General features: G+C 38.3%; 5 protein-coding genes across 5 annotated transcripts; 1 reads left to right on the top strand and 4 right to left on the bottom strand.

The window, feature by feature from the left end:
- Window positions 1–215: 215 nt before the first annotated feature.
- BDF20DRAFT_811356 (TRAPP II complex) lies at window positions 216–5,696 on the bottom strand (the record flags this gene model as incomplete). Its single annotated transcript, XM_053076682.1, has 13 exons — window positions 216–648; window positions 731–1,198; window positions 1,286–1,756; window positions 1,934–2,167; window positions 2,299–2,850; window positions 3,092–3,297; window positions 3,445–3,939; window positions 4,031–4,151; window positions 4,286–4,785; window positions 4,891–5,058; window positions 5,155–5,238; window positions 5,334–5,449; window positions 5,531–5,696. The coding sequence occupies 13 exons, from the start codon at window positions 5,694–5,696 to the stop codon at window positions 216–218; spliced, it is 4,014 nt and encodes a 1,337-aa protein (XP_052940489.1).
- A 694-nt stretch (window positions 5,697–6,390) lies between these two features.
- Window positions 6,391–8,044, bottom strand: BDF20DRAFT_997153 (uncharacterized protein). The gene is made up of 5 exons (XM_053085433.1): window positions 7,962–8,044; window positions 7,839–7,899; window positions 7,655–7,749; window positions 6,719–7,579; window positions 6,391–6,626 (listed from the first exon to the last, which is right to left on the bottom strand). The coding sequence occupies exons 1-5, from the start codon at window positions 7,997–7,999 to the stop codon at window positions 6,527–6,529; spliced, it is 1,155 nt and encodes a 384-aa protein (XP_052940488.1). The 5' UTR covers window positions 8,000–8,044; the 3' UTR covers window positions 6,391–6,526.
- A 9,324-nt stretch (window positions 8,045–17,368) lies between these two features.
- BDF20DRAFT_843433 (uncharacterized protein) lies at window positions 17,369–17,918 on the top strand. The gene is made up of 2 exons (XM_053079567.1): window positions 17,369–17,583; window positions 17,661–17,918. The coding sequence occupies exons 1-2, from the start codon at window positions 17,414–17,416 to the stop codon at window positions 17,710–17,712; spliced, it is 222 nt and encodes a 73-aa protein (XP_052940487.1). The 5' UTR covers window positions 17,369–17,413; the 3' UTR covers window positions 17,713–17,918.
- Window positions 17,919–18,000: 82 nt separating this feature from the next.
- BDF20DRAFT_967232 (peptidyl-prolyl cis-trans isomerase-like 1) lies at window positions 18,001–19,066 on the bottom strand (the record flags this gene model as incomplete). The annotated part of the gene is made up of 9 exons (XM_053084980.1): window positions 18,922–19,066; window positions 18,837–18,861; window positions 18,738–18,767; window positions 18,641–18,658; window positions 18,556–18,571; window positions 18,447–18,492; window positions 18,264–18,360; window positions 18,151–18,187; window positions 18,001–18,089 (listed from the first exon to the last, which is right to left on the bottom strand). The coding sequence occupies exons 1-9, from the start codon at window positions 18,999–19,001 to the stop codon at window positions 18,001–18,003; spliced, it is 438 nt and encodes a 145-aa protein (XP_052940486.1). The 5' UTR covers window positions 19,002–19,066.
- An 884-nt stretch (window positions 19,067–19,950) lies between these two features.
- BDF20DRAFT_843425 (uncharacterized protein) lies at window positions 19,951–21,694 on the bottom strand. The gene is made up of 3 exons (XM_053079566.1): window positions 21,409–21,694; window positions 20,732–21,324; window positions 19,951–20,654 (listed from the first exon to the last, which is right to left on the bottom strand). Exons 1-3 carry the CDS (start codon window positions 21,640–21,642, stop codon window positions 20,222–20,224), a joined length of 1,260 nt encoding a protein of 419 aa, XP_052940485.1. The 5' UTR covers window positions 21,643–21,694; the 3' UTR covers window positions 19,951–20,221.
- Window positions 21,695–21,704: the final 10 nt, after the last annotated feature.

The raw sequence follows: 21,704 nt of genomic DNA, 5'->3' as shown, positions 1-21,704 counted from the left end.
AATGCGTTATTTCACCGTGATTGGCCGGTATTTCTGGTAGCACCACTTGGGAAAGGCCTTGTATTAACAGCTTTTCGCTCACATCATATTCTTTGGCTCCCGTATGGTAGATTTGAACGGGTTGAATTCTAAGAATAAGCTTTACAGGATGCGCTAATACAACAGCCAGGATGAAAAAAAGGGTTGTTCATCTTCATTTCGCTACTCTTTTTCTTTTACTTACCATACTTATTTCTTATTGTGATATGCATGGGAGCAAGTTCGTTGGTGAAACATTCAAATTGTCGATAGCCTACTTCCTTTACCACACTTTTTCGTTTTCGTGGAGCTGTCGTGGATTCCGTAGGCATGTGAATGAATAGCTCAATATCTTGCTTTGTAAGAACAGCGAGCTGTCTTGCACTCAAGTGAAGTGAGGACCGAAGCTGAAGGCGTCCCGCCCTTGCACTGCTGGAGCATTTCCAAGTGGCTTGAATACGTGCCAATAATTGCTCTCGATACCAAAACATTTCTCGACGTGCTCGTTCTTCTTCCGGAGCCAGCTTGGGCCTTTGAGAAACAACAAATTGCTTGTTGGGATCAAAACAAGGGACCGCCTGCATGCGTCCCTGAGTAGAAAGGTACAACTTTTTCAACGGCAATACGATTCTAGTACAGCCACTTTGAGTAAAAAAAAAAAAAGCAGACGTATCCCCACTGAAATGAAAACCCCAAAACGGCGACCACTTACCTTTTCGTGATGGAGGGTTGAATCGTCAGTGTATAGAGGATCTTGTGGTCGCTCGTGTCCATATCATCACTCTTGTCGACCGCAAACGCAACATCGAGAGGAACGGTCCATGTATTCCGAAGATCAAACGTCAATAGACAATCCACGTTTTGATCCTTCGTGTCCTTCATCCCTTCATCATCAGGAGCTTGCTGCTGTTGAGAACTTAATAATTGTTCCAACGGGTGCTGACCATACCCTGAGGGCTCAGTCCCCTCTCCTCGCTTACCCACTGTGTAGTCGCGTAAATGTAAAACATCCCAGTAAGCAGCTTCCAGGTGCTGATGAACAGTGATATGGACAGGGAGATACAGCTGTCTTGTGTAGACAGCACCCGAATGCAAAGTGAACGTCGGCAGTGCCTTGCTTGATGCCTGCGTCTTTTGCCTATTCAAATATCCATACACGATGAAAATAGCACCGAATGTACTAACATCATTTGCAGTCACTGTGAATAACCTTTTCTCTTTCGCTCGTGTGGACAAAACACAAAAATGCAATTTTTTTTTTTTTTACCAGCCTTGTTTGCCGTAAACGCCAATGTTGACGGTGGTACTTTGACCTGGCTCTAAATCTATTCTTTTACCTACTGCATAAAGAGGCTCATCCTCCTCGCTGCTCGCACCGTCCTTTTGGGTGCTTGGCGATATGTCTTCCCAACAGAAGACAGGTGTCCCTTTCGTATAAAGCTCCGCTTCATATTGTTCTGCCATCGACCATTCTGGGTGAACAGGTTGCGGATCCATGGTGGTCGAATCCATGAACGATAACGTCAGATAATCAACCGGCGTCTTGCCGATATTCTCTACTTCCACAGTGACCTTGATTTTTTCGCCTTCGAATAGCATGATCGCTCCATGAAGGATCGATGTCGATTTGATATTCAATAAAGGTTGTTCCTCTATGACATTCAGCGTGATACATCGACTGCTCATCAACGATGTATCTGACCCTGTAGGATCCGACTTGTCTCGTTCCACTTTGTTTCTGCTTTCTGACATGCTAGAAAAAACACGTAGACCACTGAAAATGCATAACCCATCGTACGCGTGACGTTAATACATCCCTATCTGCCCTACCTCGGTTCTTTATTGTTGATTTTACCTATATTTGATTCTTTTCGATTCCTTAAATCCAAGCTTGCCGTCTTGACCTCTGTTGGACGGGTTGCCTTTGCTTTGTTGTTGTTGTTGTTGCTGGACTGTCATGCTCTTGCCACTGTCTTGCTGATCATCCAACAAAAACTCTTGTTCAGCAAAACCCATGATTTTTACTCGACATCCGCGAATGATGAGTGCACCCGTCTCTAATGGGGTCCCTGTTAATATCAATTCTACACTATCGTTCGCTGGTACGACAGCTACGGATGGCACAGACGAGAAAGAGACACCTGAGGTACTAGAAGCAATTTTTGATTATCTCTCTCTTCTATTCTTTTTTTCAATGTGTGTTTTTGTGCAGGTGTGCGCGGTGGGGTTGGGGGGGGTTGGGGAGGGTGAATAGATCTTGGTATACGGTAGTTACTTTACCTTAAAACAAGAGTATGGATATCAAGATCGAAATCAAAGGGATTGGTCATCACCACTCTGAATTCACATACTTCGTTCTTTATCAGATGGATTTCAGGCTCTTTCTTCTTTTTAGAAAATGGATTATAGATGAATGGATCGTCAGAAGGGATACGCTTCTGTTCGCTATGTGTAAAGCCTTTTTGTGTCAACCCTGGATGTTGATAAATGGCTTTATGTGCTATCAGAGGCACCGGCACAATCGATTGGATGAGGTTGAAACCCCAATGGTTTACTTGCTGCTGCTGCTGCTGTTGTTGTTGTTGCACGTTCAGCGCTGGGGTGAAGGTTTTAGGGTGGGCATGGGTGATACGTTGTATAGAAGAAGCAAGCCGAATCTGTTCTTCTTTACTAATATACTTGTACAAGTTACGCAAGAGTACCTCGGTGTAGTGAAGAAGCGAGGCATGATCATGGATGGCCTCTGCAATAATGATGCATTCTCTTAGCACATCCATTTGAAGTGTGACCCAACCAAAAGAACCCTCTTTCCTATCATTTGCTCTTGGGTAGCTGGAATGGATGTTCTCGTTGACTTTTTCTTGTTGTTGAGGATTGCTTTGAACCTCTACTTTTTGTGTCGAGTGCAACAGGGTGCCAGTGTTCTGGACATCTGTGTATTTTCATTTTAAAACGTATAGAGGTTATGTTTAATGTGGCAGTTCTCCCTCCCCCCTCCCCCTCCCCCTCCCTAGCGCTTCTCTTTCTTTATGTGGATGGGCTTTTATTACCTTCTATGCCATACACCTCGCACATCCTTCTAAGCATCTTTAAAATACCGTCGTCATCCTTTGTCACTCTTTTTTGTCTGGAAGGGTCGCTCATCCAGCCGGCCATGGCGGCTCTGTCTTGAATCAGCATCGGTAACATACGGTTTAATGTCTCATACAAAATCCACGCTGATTTTCGATGATAACCAATCGTCGACAACACGGAAGACATATGAGTGAATACATGAATCTAATTCAAGTAGGAGGTGTATGTACGTGCGTAAGAGAGAGAGAGAGAGAGAGAGAGAGAGACAAAGGTGAGCTCGTTTTTCATTCTCTCCACAGAATCTCCCTTTTTTTCCCATCTACACTTCTTATCTTGTCTTGTTTACTTTACTTGTTCCAACACGGTCAAATCATCCATATTCATACTCCATAACTTTGTCATCCATTGAGCGATTGAAAATCGACTCAGCCCACTTCCCTTTTTCCAAAAAGAACAAAAAGAGGCGGTATCTCTGTTTTTTCGATGCATTCTCTGTTGTTGTACACAGTGAAATAGTTTGACTGAGAGATGATCGTCCCAACCTTCGTTTATATACACTTTTGTCAAGAAGCGCGCAATTTTTAAGCATGCTTCTGCATAAATCAATTTCGGAGGCATTCTTGTCAACGTCGAAAAGACGTTGGCATAGTTTTCAATAATATCTTTATAGAGATCCGTTATTTCTGAGACGATATCGACTGGTCTCTGCACTGTAGCCTCTTCTCTTTTATCTCCATTCACGGTAGAGGTGGAGGCTGAAAAAGGAGAAGACAATCCGATAAAGCTTGGTGTGGGGTCGGCAATAGCATCATCTTCATTCAAAAGTCTTGGACGGGAAACAATGTGCTGTTTTAAGTAAAAGAAAAAAAAGGGGTCAAACAAAGCCATCGATCGACAGACATAGCCCTTTTATGAACTTTTTTTCTTTTTTTCTTACTTTTTCTTCTTCTTTGCGAAGGCAAGTCATCAAAATCATGGTACAAGCAAGACCTTCCTTAGCGCTTGCTAACCACAAGTAATCCTGCAATCTCTGCATCGTATGAATTGCTTCATGATAGCTACGCATGGATGAGCAAAAAGAAAAAAAAAAAAAAAAAAGAAAAAATTTTAGCAAAATCTGCAAGACGGCTTATTGCACATCGTCCAAGTATTGAAAAGAAAGCAATAGAATCATCTTATCAACAAACCCTACTGTGCTAAAGCATCTGGTAATCTGCCTGCTAATAAATAGAAATCACCCAAAAGTTTTTTGATCCTTCCTGGTGTTCGCTGTCTTGTTTGATGATCCTTGGATTCATCATCTATAGTTGGAGGCATGATTTTAGAAAACGTAGTGGAGCGTGTCATCGAAGGTCTCGGTGACGGTGGAGGTTCCATCGTGGCACTAGGACTGTTCGTATCCAAAGCAGTAGTAGTAGTATTCACTAAGCTTTTACGGTTATCTTTGCTGGCTGAAGTGGCTGCTCTTCGGAGAAAAGACGAAGACAAAGAGGGTGTCGGCATGGGGGCGGGTGCTTGAGACTGCCTGCTGTTCACAGTTGATTTTTGTGGCGTACTCATCGACGGCTGAGGCCGGATAGGTACATTGTTGGTGGTCTGCTTGCGTAGCCATCCTGGGCTCGTTGGGCCTGAAAACAGGAAAGTGGCCTGATGAGGGGATTTCAGCAATGTTAATCTTTCAATACGCTCTGCCTATAGGACTCGGTGTAAGAAACAAAAAAGCAAAGCTCAGAAGAAAGGACCCTCATCTATGCGAAGGGATGCTTCCCTTGTCTTTCATCTCTATTGACTACTCACAATAAACGCAAACTGATCCAAGACCTCACTCGCAAAATCACAAATCATGGTGCTCATATAAAATGACATATTACCGACATTGGGGATCATAATCAACCCTTTCGTGTCATCCGGTTGATTTTCAGTTGGATCAAATGCAAAACACCTTGTCGCTATGGCAGTGGGGTACTATGATCATTTAGAAAACAACATCAAATGGACGAAAGTTAAGGAAATCCATCAGGGGCTAATTGTTTCGGTTGCCAATTTAAATTACAATCCAACCTGCTTTAACATTTCTTTGAATTTTTTGCATCCTTCACTCAAGTCTTTATCCTGCCATTCTTTACAGTCCATGATACCAACCACCTACAGCATCAGATTTATGAAGGAAAAAAGAACCATCATCAGCATACTCTAATCATTGTTCATACTATAGCTTCTTTTGTGATAAAAAGTCTTACACCAAATATACGTCGATGAGGCTGAAAATCCTCAAGATGAACGTGCTCTCTATCATATCTGGTCACAAACTGGAAGTGCATTTGTCCTTCTCGAAAAGCCTGGCTGTTAAACTTGGCTATATGCATCAGAAACAAAAAGTGTAAGCTTTTTTTTCAGGCCATTTTTGAAAGAAAGCGAGAAAGAAGGTGCCCTATACCACTGGTCCCTTTTTGTAGATTAGGCGTGACATCGCCTAGTCGAACAGTATGGAATTGCCTCACCATCTCTACATGTTTGGAAAATGTTAAACTTTTGATGGGTGGAACTGGTATCAGTAACACTTTGATTTGGCATGTTGACGTTATGTCTAGTGCAAGATCCATTAGGCAAATGGTCGAATGGGAGAAATAGAGAAATGACAGCTTTATTGTTGCGTGACCCAAAAAAAAAAAAAAAAAAAAAAGGTACCAATTTATACCCCACACAATCGATTGTTGCAACTCAGTCAGCCTATTTATTTTTTTTAGAAGCCGCGGTCTCTTTGCTATAGCTTTTGAGAAAGAAAAGACTTAGTTAGAGTCTGACTCTTTCAAAGGGGATCCTGTAAGGCCATTTTAGCACTATTATTTCCTCACCAAGCGTCATAGGCTTGGCTGAACACGATAATAGAGACAGTGAATAAGCATCTGTGTATGCTTTCAGACTATCTTTTGAAAGCGAGTAACTGTTGTATTGCATATACGGCCTTCTTCCACTCGTTCTCTCTCTTTAAAAATTATAAACTGCTCTTTTGAATCACCTATCTCCAGAAGGGCTGTTATTATTCCGTATTCGGCAAGATTTCTTCTTTGTCCTTTCAAAGGAGTCTTTGGTTATGAGCTTACTCTTTTTTTGGGAAATTGAAATAGCCAATCCTTACAAAGCAGATGAGCAATAAATTCTTTTTGCTGTTCCTTGCACCTTTTTTGAGTAGCCATTTATCTCGTCTCCGTATCGCTTCGCCGTATGAATTATATTCAAAGCTTCACTTTCATTTTCAGCCATCTTGGATTGAATGATCCAAGGCATCTAATACAGCATTTAGCGTAAACATCAAGTGCTTTTGAATTGTATAGCAATAAATGAACATAATTTGGTGGTTTTTTATTGAGATCATATATAAATGAATAAATAAATAGCGAAACTGATGTTGTAAAATACAATGCTACATGATTTATATTGGCTGTCCTTCTTGCTGCTGTTGTTTCTCATCTGCTTCTTTTTGACGCTCTACAATAGCTTTTTTATTTTTCCTTCTTTGTCTCTCTTCGTAACTATTCATACAGAAGTAAAAAAAATGTTACTTTCAAATTCATGACTAGTCATCAATGTCAACGGTGATAGTTTTCGTATCCATGCAACTTACATTTTACGATTCTCAATAATACGATCAATAATACCTTCAGTTGTAATAGTAGAATTGGGGGTATCAATTTCTGTATAAATACCATATTCTTTGGGTAGTGCATAGGGGTCTTTTCCATCCATATCCGTATCCAAATGGGTGTTCCCATGAGCCACCACAGCTACTTTGTATTCTCCATTCAAAATCTCGTCCGTCACACTATAAGGTGCGCCTATAATGACCTCATCCACATAACGACAAGCCAACACGCTCAAAGCTCGTTCATGCAGATTCATCAAAGGATAATTGGATCCCTTAATGGCATTCACAGTTTGATCGTCATGCACGCCAACAATCAGAAAGTCACCCAATGCTTTGGCTCTTTTCAAAAATTCAATATGCCCGACGTGGAATAGATCAAATGTACCGTCCACATACACAATTTTGTCTGTAGGTTTGGGCTCGCGACCCGATGAGAATTGTACGATACGGCGTGAAGTAGGCAAAAATTGTGATACGGTGGTTTTTTTGGGTCCGTTCGCACTGAAAGGTGTGATATTGCTATCGTCAGCAAAAGTAGATATGGGCTCATCTTCATCTTTCATCGATGGTCTACGGCGTTTGTTGTGGTGATCGCGCGTCATTAAGAGCATGCGGCCGACGAGCTCTGTTGTAGAAACACCTACGGTTCTTTTACATTCACGATAGAGTCCTGCATCTTTCACTGCCTGATAACAATCTGTACCATCGGCCATGGTGGTAATATCATCACCATGAACGCAGAAATCGATGTTATGTTCCTTGAGGATCTCCACTGTGGTATTGTAGGGTGCATTAGGAACTACTTCATCTGCCCATTTACATGCTGCTACTGCTGCATATCTATAGATTAGCAAAGTTTGATCATCAGTAACATAGATAATCGAACCTTTTAAAGAATTTTTCCTATTGCTCTACCTTTCTTCTTCTTTCATGACAGTAGGCCCCTTATTCGTGGCAATATCAGCATCATTGTGAACACCTACGACAAGAATATCACCCATTGCTTTGGCCTTTTTGTAGAAAAAAAGAAAACAAAAAAAAATGCCTAGTAATGAATAAAGAGTGCCAAAGGACATGCCAGATGTTTGTTTTTCATTACCTGTCTCAAAGCATTAGCATGACCGTAATGCATCATGTCAAAACAACCATCGACCCAGACTCTGAAGATAAAAGTAAAATATTTAGACAAGTTGATACATAGTTGTTAAGGTGCTTTATTTACCTCACAGGCTTCTTTTCCGTGTTATTTCCGGCGAGCATTGTAAAAACTATGGGAGAACCAAGGTGAAAAGTGAAGAAGGTACTAAGGAGCAACTGGAGAATCGAAAAATTTAAGCTTCCTTTCTTTTATAAAAAAGAGAAAAAAAATCAAAAAAAAAATAAAGTTTCAGGTTCGGGATACAACGAACCTAAAACATGGCTACTGAAAGTTGCGATATGTAGTATTTTGCGTTTTTCTAAAAAATACAGTAAGCTCTTTGAGTGGCCATGGGTATATTAACATGGTAGAACGACGAGCCTTTGAGCCACGTTGAAATTGAATGTTTACTTTCAATAGGTTGATTGTAGAAACCTATTTGGTACCGTTTACAGTTTAAGAGCACTTTGTCTGCTGCTACTACAATTATCCGAAAATTGGGGCAATCCAATTTTTCACATGATCCTCTCCTACTGCAGCTTGAAAACAATAGAGGAACGGCTTATTTTCAACTGATAAAAGGAACAATACATAGGTATTTGATGGGTTTGCAAACAGTAAACAATAAGAACAAAGATCTGTGGAAGCCGTTCTATGGATACATAGTTTAACCGTCTACAACTTATGGCCATGGTTGACTTTCTTCACCTCTTTTCCAAAGCCCCATCCATAAAGAAGACTGGTATAACCGAAGACTACATTTAGTTAGTGAAAGGACGGTGATTGTTCAGTCACTCAAGTTGGGCCTGTCCAACCTTCAAATTCAATCTCAATCTCATCTAACATTCTTAACTGCCAAATGCAAATCAAGCATCGTTGTATTTGACCTTCTGGAAAGTAGTTGCAAGATAGCCAGTTTATGTCTATTTTAAATCATGACGTGTGCTTTTTTTTTTCTGGAATTTTTAAAGTTCCAATTTACTTATTTTGAACATTGTATAATGAATGTATGTGTAATACCAATGGAATAAGCATAATTAACCTACAAAGACAGTACGCAGAATTAGAGTTGACTCTTTACATAGTTTAGTACCAACCAAAACGACTATCCAAGGCCAACACTAAAGTGAAAATCCCATCTTCAAGAGATGCTAAGCAGAACTGGCAAGCAATTGAAGTCCATCGCCGATTATGTATGTGTCGCAAGGATAATTGAGTGCTTAACGAGTTGTGCAGACATAGGCACCGACATGTAAAAATATCATGCGGTAACTCTAACAATTAAAAAAAAACTTTTCAATTCCAGAGATGCTAGAAGCCTAAGAGGAAAGACATATTAATGTGGGATCCCGAGCGAGAATAGTGGACCATGTAATTGTTCGAGAAGAAAGCGCAGTAGCCAATATTGTCGAAATGAACCTAGGCTAAATTATGGAATGGAGCACCCGTACTTCTACCTATTTTGAGCAGTTAGTCATCATATAAAGGTGTGCTAAACTCTGTAAATAATGATGGAAGCGTCGATTAGGTCATTGTCGAAACTGGGAGACATAAATTTTGGTTAGAGGTGCATCTGCATAGCAACATACAGCGCCAACTGCGTTGGTTTAAAAGAGCCAAGGTTCATTTCAAAAGCATAGTTAGACTTGGCATAGTAAGAAGCTGTTGAAAAAGAGGCAAAAAGGTTTAAAAGTGGTGGGGCTTAAGGGGGGAAAACAGAATAGTAACCAAAAATAAATACAATAGGCTAGTAGTGCAGTAATAAAATCACACATGCTTTAAGTGTGAACTATATGCTCAACGAAAATAAAAAGACAAATCGTTGTTGATAGACATCAGTAACGCCTGAACTTCCTCACCGTTTCTGCATGCAAATGTAGATCGCTAGGAAGGTTTGAATAGAAAAACAAAACAAATATTCGGATAATAGTGTGTCTCATTCAGCCCACATCATAAAGCTGGCAACCGCACGATAAATGCCTAATTCTGTTGAAGATTTGGGAATTAACCAACAGACAAATATCCAACCGATAGTTCACAATTATTTCAGCTTGGTACAATGAACGTGAATGACATTTGTTTAAACGATTAAGGTATAATTTCGATTACTTTGGCGATGAATAAAAAAGATAGATCAAATATGGGACAATTGAGAGACTATGCTTGGTATGTTATCGATACAAGGCATAGTAGGCGCTATCACTCAAATTGAACAGCTTCCCCCCCCCCATGATAACAACAGGATCAACAGCAGGCGACTACAACAACAACTGACGTGTTTCCTGAGATAACAACTACTATACTCGAGTACGTACAACCAGGTAGAGAATACATTCCACCACGGTCTACTCATAGTGCATCTAATATAGGTTATGTATACCATATAATGAAATACAGGCCTAAAGTACAATAATTACACATCAAGCATCTGTACCTGAAATTAGTGACTAGCATACGCGTCCTAAATAATATAATTCTCATCAGACCTTACAGAGTAAACACTCTTCTGACTTCATCTGAAGAATAATAAAGACACCCAAGTTCATAGTCATCGACTTATAACTGTTATCAATTTCAATTAAGCAAATACAATCACAAACCCCCCCCCCCCATTTTCTTCACGATTACGCACCTTATCAAGCGCAACAAAGAGAATCGCTGACAGGATCATTGCCTACTTATGATATGCACTCTAATCATATGTATAAAATGCATCGTCCGTCTTTACAACTTCTCTTTTCCGATACCTTTTCTTTTCTCCATACCCTTAGCAACTATGAATTCTCTATTCTATAGCGATAGGATGGCTGAACGATAGAATTTTAAAAGCTTCATCATTCGATTGTTGCGGCAGCAACAAAAGAGATCGGATGCCAATAGACAGGAAGATAGCCACCAGAATAATATTCATATTCTTTCCATATGTCTTCGATAAGTATATGTTTGTCCCTGTATGCAGTATATCTGATGCTTCACATTTATTGCGCTGAATTTTATGTTAGGAAGATATTTCACAAAGAAAAAAGAAAAGGGGGAAAAGGAGAATAGGTGTTCAATGTCTCTTTTTGTAGCGTGTTCCTTGTTCTTTAAGGAAAAGAGATAGTATTATTACTGAGGGAAAAGGCCATACAATGTCTCGCTCCTCAGAAATAATGTCCATCTTTTTGTTTCTCTTGCTAGCATTGGTCAAGTGAGACTGGAATAATCAAAAACATTCCATTGGTAGTCTTCCTGTGGAAGTTGCAAAAGAAAACCCATAATTAAGAATAATTTTGATCTTCATGCTGTACAGCAAACATACTGGCAGCAGGTATACTGTTAGTGTTGAACCATTCGTACTCTGCACTGCTCAAATCACTTTACTATGAGTATCACACTGAACTGCAAAAATTAGCTTGGAAGGCTTACAGGCTCAAATATCTAGATAGCTTTTGTATCTATTCTTTAATACCCTCCTTTCAGTATCGCATGTATCCGTTTTAGGTACTATCGCATCCTAGATAATTGAATAAAAACGACCATGGTATGAATTACAGAAGTCAAATGTTTTGCGGTTTCAAGACACTGTATAACTGAGTTTTTTGCAATCAAAAGCAACATCGGGTATGGTCACCATGACATCAGTAACTGCCATTAGCATAATCAGCTACCAATGCCTCCAGCCATCATCGGATTAAGTTTGCTTCATTAAGGCCGTTTTTAACTTCTCCGTAGCTTAACAACGATTGAAAACCTGAGCAACATATTGTACACTGACCCCTCGAAACTAGCATCTGACAACGGTATTTTTCTATTTTTTTCTTTTTCTGCTGCTGAACTGCTTCAAGAAAAACGGCCCATTATAACAAACTTAGACAAAGACAAAAAATTTCGGAATTAAAAAAAGACAGGTTGTAAAGACAAATAAAAGTGGCAAAATCCGGTTTTTATTAATTTAGTAAAATGAGTTATAGATTGTTTGACATATTGGCTCATCCTTATACTATAAGCATAAAGACTTAACAGGTGGCACCACGTGTAGGTTTGTCAAATAGCCACCCACACCCGGCCGTCGCCGCCCCAGTTCTGAGGGGATATTAATAGGTGGGATAAGTTACATTTACGGTCAGGGAACTTCCAAAAGCACCGGCACCCGGCCGTCACCGCCCCAGTTTGCATGTGGGGTATTAATAGGTGGGATAAGTTACATTCCCGGTCAAGGAACTTCCAAAAGCACCGGCACCCGGCCGTCGCCGCCCCCAGTTTACATGTGGGGGTAAGAGGTGGGTTAAGTTACCGTTTCACGGAGGGAACTTCCAAAAGCACCGGCACCCGGCCGTCACCGCCCCAGTTTGCATGTGGGGATATTAATAGGTGGGTTAAGTTACCGTTTTATGGAGGGAACTTCCAAAAGCACCGGCACCTACAAAAAAAAAAAAAAAAACTAACCCACCGTATCTAGCCATTATAAAAAGAAGGATACTTCAGTAATCAGACTTATTTGAATGGATATAATAAACGAATAGGTAAATGTTAAAACCAATACTTACACTGAAAAAATGCTGAAAAGAAGTGTTTGAAAAAAGAGATGATGAAGAAAAAGAGATGATGAAGAAAAGAGATGATGAAGAAAGAAAGAAGAAAACGAAAAAAAAAGAGCAAAAATCAGCTTATTTATAAGAAAAAAACAGGCGTATTTTCTTTCTTAGGGAGGAATTTGCACCGTCTCCATTTTGTTGATATTGCATCTTATTAGCACTTGTTTACATGTGAATTAAGGGGGTCATCATCATAAGAAGAGAAAATTTTTTTCTTTTGCTCTTTCGATGATGTGTTACAAAATAAGGCGAAAACGTCCAATTTGGTATTGACTAAATTATATAGCAACAGTCGTAGCATAGTAGCAGTCCTACTTACATTCGTTGTAGTTTTACTTTAATAACTGTTGAAATAAGTAGATGCACTTTTACTTTTAACATCTTTCTTTGTCTTAAAGAAAAGAGATAGTTACTGATATTGAAGAAAATGGCACTCTCTTTCTCAAAAGACAAATAGACTTTTACATCTGTACAACAGTTTCATGTATCCTTGCCTCCTATATAAATAAACTGCTCTATAAAAAAAGCTCCTTTCTATGCATTACGGAAGATAAGCATAAACTTTATTAGCTTTACTATTCCAATTTGAAACGGAATGCTATCTTTCTTACCATTATCAATCCATCAAAAAAGGCATCCTTTTAAGAACCAACGGACCATTGAGTTTAGTAACTTTGTAACACATCTCATGAACTCATCCACATAAGCAACAACAAAAAATATTCAAAGGATATTGCCCTCAATTAGGTACTACAGTCTAAAAAAGTGGGACATCATCTCAACTCCTCGACAAATATGCATGAATGCACTAAAACTTTGCAGTGCTTGTCTAAACGCAAATCCTTCTTTTTTCTGAGCTCTACAATTGCAATTCGTTGTTCAACAAAAAACAACGTACAAGCTTATATTGAATGTAACCTTGCTGACAAGAATCAGAAGAAGTTTTTTAAAAAAAACGCATTATTGTTATGATAATCATGTATGAATCTCCCTCGCATCTATTGCAGCTTGAAGTGAACACAATAGCAAACAGTTAAAATGAATGGGAGAGAAGCGATTTATTATGAATTACAATTTGCACAGGTAGACGGAAAACATAAGAAAAGAACACCGATTAACTGAGAGCAGTGTACTATTCATGGTAGCAAAAAAAAGATATATGAGAGTCATGCTAGCATGAAATTTGCGTGGTAGAATGCATAATGCTCGCAAATTCATCACGCATTTTGCGTGCCGCCACAAAGTAAAGCTGGTATAGCCGATGCTACCACGCAGGTTGCGTGCTGCCATGAATAGAGCAAGGACGGAGGACTTTAAACATCTGAGATTTCCACTCATATTCTACCAACTCTCATAAATCAAGTACAATTTTACAATTTTGAATAAGTTAAAACAAAAAAGAAAGTAGAAAGAGTCTCTTATATGTAGACTGGTAATGTATATGTTAGAATTTCCTAGACAAGAAAGTATGGACGACAATGCATAATAAGCAAGTGCAGAGTATTGTTGTTTTAAATAGAAGCATCGATGAAGAATAACGATAGCCAAAGATAATGTCCTTTTTCTTCTGCTTGGTGCTCCCTTACCAATTTCACCAATTTCAGCCTTTTGAGCAATAAACAAAGCTTTACTGATATATCGCTGTGCAACCATTCGGGCTGTTGTTTTCAATTATTTGAGGGCTTCCTTCTTTCACCTTTTTCTTTTTACAAGGGCTTTTAAAAGCTAACGAAATACTGTTACTACATCTCAATTTCTTTTCATAATCTGCTCATTTGGCCACATCACCGACAAGATGCACATTGAATCATGACATCTGAGTAATTAAGGCACGCTCATCTTTGCCGTTACATTGCTGCTTATAGTTTAGCTTGTTTATTTACCAGGATTGCAAAGTCGTATGAAGAAAGTGAAGCAAACGACGTCAAATACGCATAATGCCGATTACTTCTCATTTAGCACTGCGAACGACAACTAAATAACCTTTCCAAACAGGTATTTTATTTTTGGCCCAGAAAAAAATAACTCTTCGTTTTATTTTTACAACTCATGGTCAGCAGACATTATATGTTTATACCATATCTTCAATTGACACTTTTTTTCTACAGAACTCAAGCTTGTGGCCTTTGATCAAACCCTTTCTTCAACTGTTTCATTGTCTTCCGCTGGGCCAATACCAACGCTCTCAAAAACAGTTGCAGCCTACCATTGCAAAAAATGAAAAGTACAGTTGTTTATGGTTGCAAATAATCTGTTCCGTACCTATCAACTAATGATACAACATTATTTTTTACTCCATAACCTTATAGCACCAACTTATTTATTTGTTTTACTTCTTTTTTCTGCAATAATTAAGAGTAGTAGACTGTAAGAATATCAATGATACCCAGTTGTCAGGTAAAAATTGTCACTGTCATTCATACTGGACCTTCGTCGTCAATCGAATGATCCACACGCTTACTTGTAGGAGTACTTTATTTTGCTGTAGGAGTGTATGTAAGGACAATATCTGAACAAGCAGACCAGCTACTTCTTTGCAACTATGGGAATTTGCAATCTTCAGCAACTTATTAACGCTCATATTTCAAGCAATAATACCGTATAAATTGCGCTATTACACCCTAAACACATACTGTAGCTCAATTGATTTCTCAACCTACTGTTTAATTCAGCAACTTTCAAAATAGCAAAGAGCTCGTCATTACTATTTTTTTTCTATCAACAAGGCAGAGTAGCCTACAGTATAAGTAATCAATAAATAAACCTGAAATAAAACTATAGCATGATTTTCTGGCTGAACAAGAAGCAGCAGCCGCTCATGTAAATAGTGTACTAGGCTAACAATTGTAAGGAAATAATAAAAAGAGTACTGCCATGTTTGATGCTTTCTACGATGAAAATTGCGCGGTAGCATGTTTAAGGCGTCTTACCATGCAAAATGCGTGCTGCCATTTTTAAGTCGATTTAGCATGCACTATTCATGGTAGCATGAACTTTGCGCGGTAGCACGCATCCCACGCATCGTTGCATGCTAGCATGCTATTTTCAACGCAATTTGCGTGCTACCATGTTTAATGCGCGGTGAAAATGTAAACGGTGAAAGGGGAGATGGGAAACCGAAGCGATACAATAGAAAAGTGAAATGTTAATGGTGAACGCGTACCTGTTGTATTTGCTTATTTAAAAAATTGATAACAGTTGTAAGTCGATGACTATGAACTTAGGTGTCTTTATTATTCTTCAGATGAAGTAGAAGGATTATTTACTTTGTGAGGTTTAATGGGAATTATATTATTTGAGGACGCGTATGCTAGTCACTAATTTCAGGTTCAGATGCTTATTGGTGATTATTATACTTAGGCCTATATCTTGTTCTATGTTGTACATAACCTATATTAGATGCAATATAGATAGACCGTGGTAGAATGTATTCTCTACCTGGTTGTACGTACTCGAGTATTGTAGTTATTATCTCACCAAACACGTCAGTACCTATATTCTACGTAACTGAGTGTTGTAGTAGTCTCTTTACCAAACATGTCCGTCGGCTTTATTAGCTGAATGCTTTCAAGCAGGTTATTCAAAAGTTTTTATACGACAAAGCAGAGTTATGCTCTCCATTCAATTCACTTGGAATGCGAAAGTAATACTATCACATTTCCGAAATTCAGTAGCTACTTATAATTGACCACCTTCATTCCCACAAAAAAAGTAGGCCAACCCTAGTTAATAAAGCAGACAAAAAGAATAACAGCATAGGGAGGTAAAAAATAAGAGAACTTCTCCCAAATAATTCTTAATCCGAGAAAGGTATTAAATTGGTTGTAGAGGAGGACATCGAGTTAAGCCTTTAGTAAATTTGGAAGAAGATGGCAAAGAATATGCAAAGAGAACAAGATGTTGATAAATACAAGTAAACATTGACAATTCTATAGCTTATAACGCTCAAATTTGATCCAACTAAGAAAATAACATAAGATCCAAAATGACAGTAGAGCATTATCCAAAAAGTTTGTAAGGCAGATGTGATAATCAAAGAGATTTCCGGGATTTGCCATCCAAAACATACGTTTAAACATAGATTTTAATACATAATATTAATTTTTTTTTTTTTTTTTTTTTTTTGAAAGCCCAATGGACACGAGATATTAAGCTTATCTAAATTGCCCGGGGCAGCTCCAAAGGGTGAAAAGAATCTAAAAAAACCCTTAGGGCTCAAGGGTAAAAAGGATTATGTACTAAAGGGTTGTAGGAGGGGAAGAGGGTAACCAGTCGAGCAATAGATGCTCTCGATGTCCAAAACATACAGTTCTTAAAACTATGCTTTTTGATTCATCAATAAAGGGATCTTTTGCCTTAGACAATGGCAGTTCTTCGATATTCAATTCTGTGTCAATTCATAGGCTTTAGATAATGAAAAGCTCGCAAAAGAATTGTTACCAGAATAATACTTATCAGTTTTTAAAATGGAAAACCTCATGCAATTCTTTTATGAAGTTGTATTCAACGCTGTGAGTATTTAAAAAGTGACAATTTCAAAATCAAATTTATTGGACCTGTCTTTATCGTAGTGCTCCTGGAGCATTTGCTCAAAATACCATTATTCAGCAGCTAGAAATTTGTTATAACTACAGAGCTATACGGCCGATGATTGAAAATTTATGCAAAAATATGCCAGTAGTACTTTTCTTTAATATGATTAAACTTGAAGATTCTTGCTACTTGCAATTAAAAAGGTCATTAAACGAAGGAAAGAAAGAAAGAGAATTGCTTTTCTACAAATAGAAGGATAATAATTGTTTCGGAATGACATCACATTTAGGCGCCTGTTGCTAAAACCAGCAAGTTGCTTAGCTGCATTTATAAAAGGCAAAGAGGGATTTAAACTGCATTAACGTATTTCTTTCCTTCTTTTTCTAGTTTCAACAATTTTCTTAATACAATAATTACTGCACAAACATGGTCGATAATATGCTTCAATACAGTGGTGGTCTTGTGGGCCTCATTGTCTTAATTCTTGACTTAATTGTTATCTTTGAAGTAATGAATTCCAACCGAAGTATATCTGGTAAACTTGGCTGGTCTCTTTTAGTCTTCTTCTTCCCAGTTGTTGGGTTAGTGCTTTATTTGTAAGTATACTAGGCTATATCAAGTTAAAAAAGCGAGAAATAGTGTTCTCAGATTGCTCTTTTTCTTTTGTGGGTAGCCTTTTGAGTGATCGAACCGAACATAATGCGAGATATGAAGCTATCGCATAACGAAAGAACATTGAGGCGCACACCTTTAACACTGACGAATATAATACTCAAGAAAAAAAAAGCTCGTTTTCCTGTTTCTATTGAAACAGGTACGCAGCTCTCTGTATTTTTATTATACGTTGATTCTTATCTCCTTCGTTATTCCTTCCTGTTATTTATTAAATCAATTAATCAAAACGACATTTTTCGATACGAACTGTATCTTTTGGTCTACACCAAATAAAAAATGTACATGGTTAAACATCTTTAAACAAACTCTTTCGACCTATTTTTAAAAAAACCGAGTTCTTACCGATCATTTCCGTCTGTTCTAACTAAACCCATTCTTTTAACAACATTCATGCCGTCGCTCACTCTACCAAAAATTGTATGTTTGCCTACAATGTACAGAAACTTTAGTTGAAAGATCATTGATTTATAAGTGGCATTGTAGCATACCATCTAACCATGGTGTGGGCGCTAAAGTGATGAAAAACTAGCACGATTTTCAAATGACAACGTCAATAAAACTGCAGCTGGTCACTCTTTCTTTTCTTCCTCGTATGCAATACCTGTGAACCATTTGTATTCGGACCAGAGTTGGCCATACTTAGGATGCCCGCTCCTGTGTGTTTGAGTTCGGGATGAATTTCATCTTCAAACTTCTCACTGGAATACATTCAAAAACATCGAAATTAAACATTAATATGTCAAAGTACATTCCATCAATCATACTTTGCTTCGTCAATATTTACCCATAGATGGATGAACCGCCACGACCTGTGCCTGTGGGATCGCCACCTGAATTACCGCATAGCTTTTTGTCAGTTTTGTACCGAATAAAGCAGTTTTATATGTGCTTACCTTGTATCATGAAATCCTGTGGCAGAAGAAGGTTGAGCTTGAGAATGTGTGCAATAAATATCTAATTCGTAATACATCGACTTACTGCAATAATACGGTGGAACTGGTGATAGAAGGAAGGATCAAAAGTTAATTTGTTTGCACTGCTGTATTCAAGTTTCTCGATAGGCGATAAAACTTACACTGACACCGTCATAGTAGCCACGTTTGGCCTACAAAAAGTATTGATTGAGTACTGTCGAATCGCATGTTGTATCACAAGATCTTCCTTTAGCACATACTAGCTCATAAAAGTTCTTGCAAGTTCTAAATCAAATCAGGAAATTTAGTTTACCAGATCTGAGGTACAATGAACAAGTTGCCTACCTTGGGGCATGGTTCCAATATAGCTCAATGTGGATGGAACCCATTGAGGTGTCAAGAATGACAGATTTGGATTCAGTCATTTTATGTGGGTGAAAAAGCGTTGAACTGATAAACCAAGTCTTGACAATACTGAAGACGTTCTTTTCCTGGCTTTTTTTTTCTTTTGTTATCGGAATTTGCAAATTATTTTCATGCTGCCTTTCTCAATACTTTCAACAATGAATGTTGCAAAGGACAGCTTGTCGATGCAACGAACAATATAACCATGAATTATTATGTACCCAATACATTGACTTAAATTTCTACTGACCCCTCTGTAAGCTTTGAATGGTGGTTCAAATGACACGATGAATGGAACAGCCAACAAACGGTTGCTTCATTTGTGATAGTGGAAATTATACTCTCTGTCAGCGTCAGAAATCGACACCCAAAGTCTACTTTCTAATGTGAAGTGTTAATAAGGAAACAGAAAGATAGTGAAGACCGCAAAAAATTACAGCTAAAGACAAGATTAATACCGACTGAACTTCCTTTACGAATCTAAGAGTTTCTAAGAGTTGCACATGAAAATGGCATTTCTGTAAAATAAGCTAGCCTTGAAGTTGGCTGCTGTAATATTGCGCAACATTATGATAAAGTATATATAATTAGAAGGGTTCGATCTATTCACAATTAGATTACGGAAGTAATAAGGCTTTGTCTAAAACTGCTTCTGCTTTCTTGAAAGATTACTTTCAATGAGACTCTAGGTGCGATACTATGTGAAGTGGAAATTAAATAAGAATTGCTCTAATGAATCAAATTTATGCTTTACTCCTTTCTCCATCACCTAATGCGCAATTATCTTGCTGCTATTAAATTGCTTAAAGCTTAAACTTCGATAAGACCGTCGAGAAAAGGAAGTGTGGATGTTACGGTAGTACGCTTCACAAAAATTCTGCCTAGCTTTATCTTAATCAAAATAGCTACTACTTTGATTAAACGGACTACAGCAACTTCGTCAGCTCACAATTCAACAAGCGCTTCACACATCGAGTTCTTGAGCCCCTTTACAATTCACCTAAGTTGATACACTTTTATTTTGTCTATCAAGAGTTTTCCTGAATTCTTCACACTTTTATGAACTGGTCGGAGCAAAATGTGTTCGCATTTCATAATAAAAATGTAAGCTCAAATTTCAAATTTACTATAAAACACATTATTATTAAGTTACACCTTTGACATTAGCTACATGAGTATAGCAGAAAATTATAATTTACAATATAGCAGTAAAGCTACTAAATATCTAATTGTTATATCTTTAATCATCATTGTCGAACACGACTTTGGTTCCTTGAAATTCTTGAACTGAAGGTTTTTGCCTTTGTGCCGTTGATAATGCCATTCCTGGCTTCACTCTTTCAGCCTTTCGTCCTTCTTTCTTTGGTCGTTTTTCTCTAAAGTCACCATCACTTCTTTCTGTCTTACGTTTTCTATAAGTATTACTTTCTGATGATTTTTCTGCTTCGCCAGTCGTGTCTGTGCTTTCTTCATTACTTGCGGGTGTAGCTGGTATATTTTCATTATTCGAACCTTGCTGTTTTTGTCTTCTGACCAACCATGGCTTGGATCTCATATGCGCTTCAGCACTGCCAAACTCAACACGAATTTTACGACCATCGAGATTATGTTTATCGGGTGCACGAATAGCTTTTGTGGCTGATTCAACTGTGAAGTAATCAACATAGGCAAAACTATTTTTTGCACGAAAACCATCAGGTTACATAGTTCAAAACATAAGTACGATAAGTAATATGGAACAATACTTTACCCTTTACATTTTCCTGAATCTTCGAAAGTAGCCACTCTGACTTTTCTTATATCACCTGCCCATTCAAATGCTTCGCGAATGGACTTCTCGGTAGTATCAAAGCTCAGATTACCTAAAAACAGTGTCGGACAAGGTGGGTTCTTCTGCTTTTTGATTTCTTTCTTCTCCTTTTCTGTGGGTGGTTGAACACCGTCGGCACGTTCGAAATTATCAGCATCTTTAATCAACAAGGCACGACCTTCTAATTTCTGTTCTGATAGAGCGACACCCTTTGCTGCTTCCTCTGGTGTTGCAAAGAATATATATGCAAAACCTTTATTGTTGTTTTTGGCTCCGTTACCCTTTGGACACTTGACACGGGTAATAGTGCCGCAATCTTTGAAGAAGTTACGAATGCTATCGACTGTGGTGCTGTACGAAAGATTGCCCACCCAAATACCATATTCAGGTTGCTTCTCCTTCTTTGGTTTTTCGGTTTTTGCTTTCTTTTTCGGCTTGTCGTCACTGTCTTCTGATTGTCCTTCTTCTGTAGGCTCAGGCTGTGTCTCTCCAGCTGTTTCCTCTTTCTCTTCTTCTTCTACCAACTCTCCTCTCTAAACGCACATAGAAAAATGCCACAAGAAAAAAAAATGAGTTACATATGCCTCTGAAACCGGTTTAACGGAATGCGATCTAACCTTTCTTTTCTTATTCAATTCTTTCTTTTGCTTTTTCTTTTCTCTGCTTTCACGGTTTACTTTACGTAGTTCCTCTCTCTCCTCTTTTGATAGCTTTTTTTTCTCGGCCTTTTTTGCTGCTTTACGAGCAGCTTTTTCTTCTGCTTCTGTATCCGGCTTTTTGAAATCAGTAATTTCTGTCAATACATTGAAACCATCGTCAGTTTCCTGCTGCTTCTTGTCTTTTTTCCCCATTGTTATAAAGACGATCGATCTGCTTGAAAAATGTAATTGCTGAAAAGAAGCTGACCTCAAGA

This window comes from Mycotypha africana (genome assembly GCF_025528875.1).
Source record: "Mycotypha africana strain NRRL 2978 chromosome Unknown BDF20scaffold_1, whole genome shotgun sequence".
Classification (NCBI taxonomy): domain Eukaryota; kingdom Fungi; phylum Mucoromycota; class Mucoromycetes; order Mucorales; family Mycotyphaceae; genus Mycotypha; species Mycotypha africana.
The sequence above is the reverse complement of the archived record's forward strand: the minus strand, read 5'-3'. Positions and strand labels throughout refer to the sequence as shown.

Coding starts and splice junctions, on each gene's coding strand:
- BDF20DRAFT_997153 (XM_053085433.1), bottom strand. CDS start 7,999: ATGCTCGCCGGAAATAACACGGAAAAGAAGCCTGTGAG. Junction 7,750..7,838: donor ATGCTAATGCTTTGAGACAG/GTAATGAAAAAC, acceptor TTCTACAAAAAG/GCCAAAGCAATGGGTGATAT. Junction 6,627..6,718: donor ATTATTGAGAATCGTAAAAT/GTAAGTTGCATG, acceptor CTGTATGAATAG/TTACGAAGAGAGACAAAGAA.
- BDF20DRAFT_843425 (XM_053079566.1), bottom strand. CDS start 21,642: ATGGGGAAAAAAGACAAGAAGCAGCAGGAAACTGACGATGGTTTCAAT. Junction 21,325..21,408: donor AATTGAATAAGAAAAGAAAG/GTTAGATCGCAT, acceptor ATGTGCGTTTAG/AGAGGAGAGTTGGTAGAAGA. Junction 20,655..20,731: donor GATTCAGGAAAATGTAAAGG/GTAAAGTATTGT, acceptor TGCAAAAAATAG/TTTTGCCTATGTTGATTACT.
- BDF20DRAFT_843433 (XM_053079567.1), top strand. CDS start 17,414: ATGGTCGATAATATGCTTCAATACAGTGGTGGTCTTGTGGGCCTCATT. Junction 17,584..17,660: donor GTTGGGTTAGTGCTTTATTT/GTAAGTATACTA, acceptor TTTTGTGGGTAG/CCTTTTGAGTGATCGAACCG.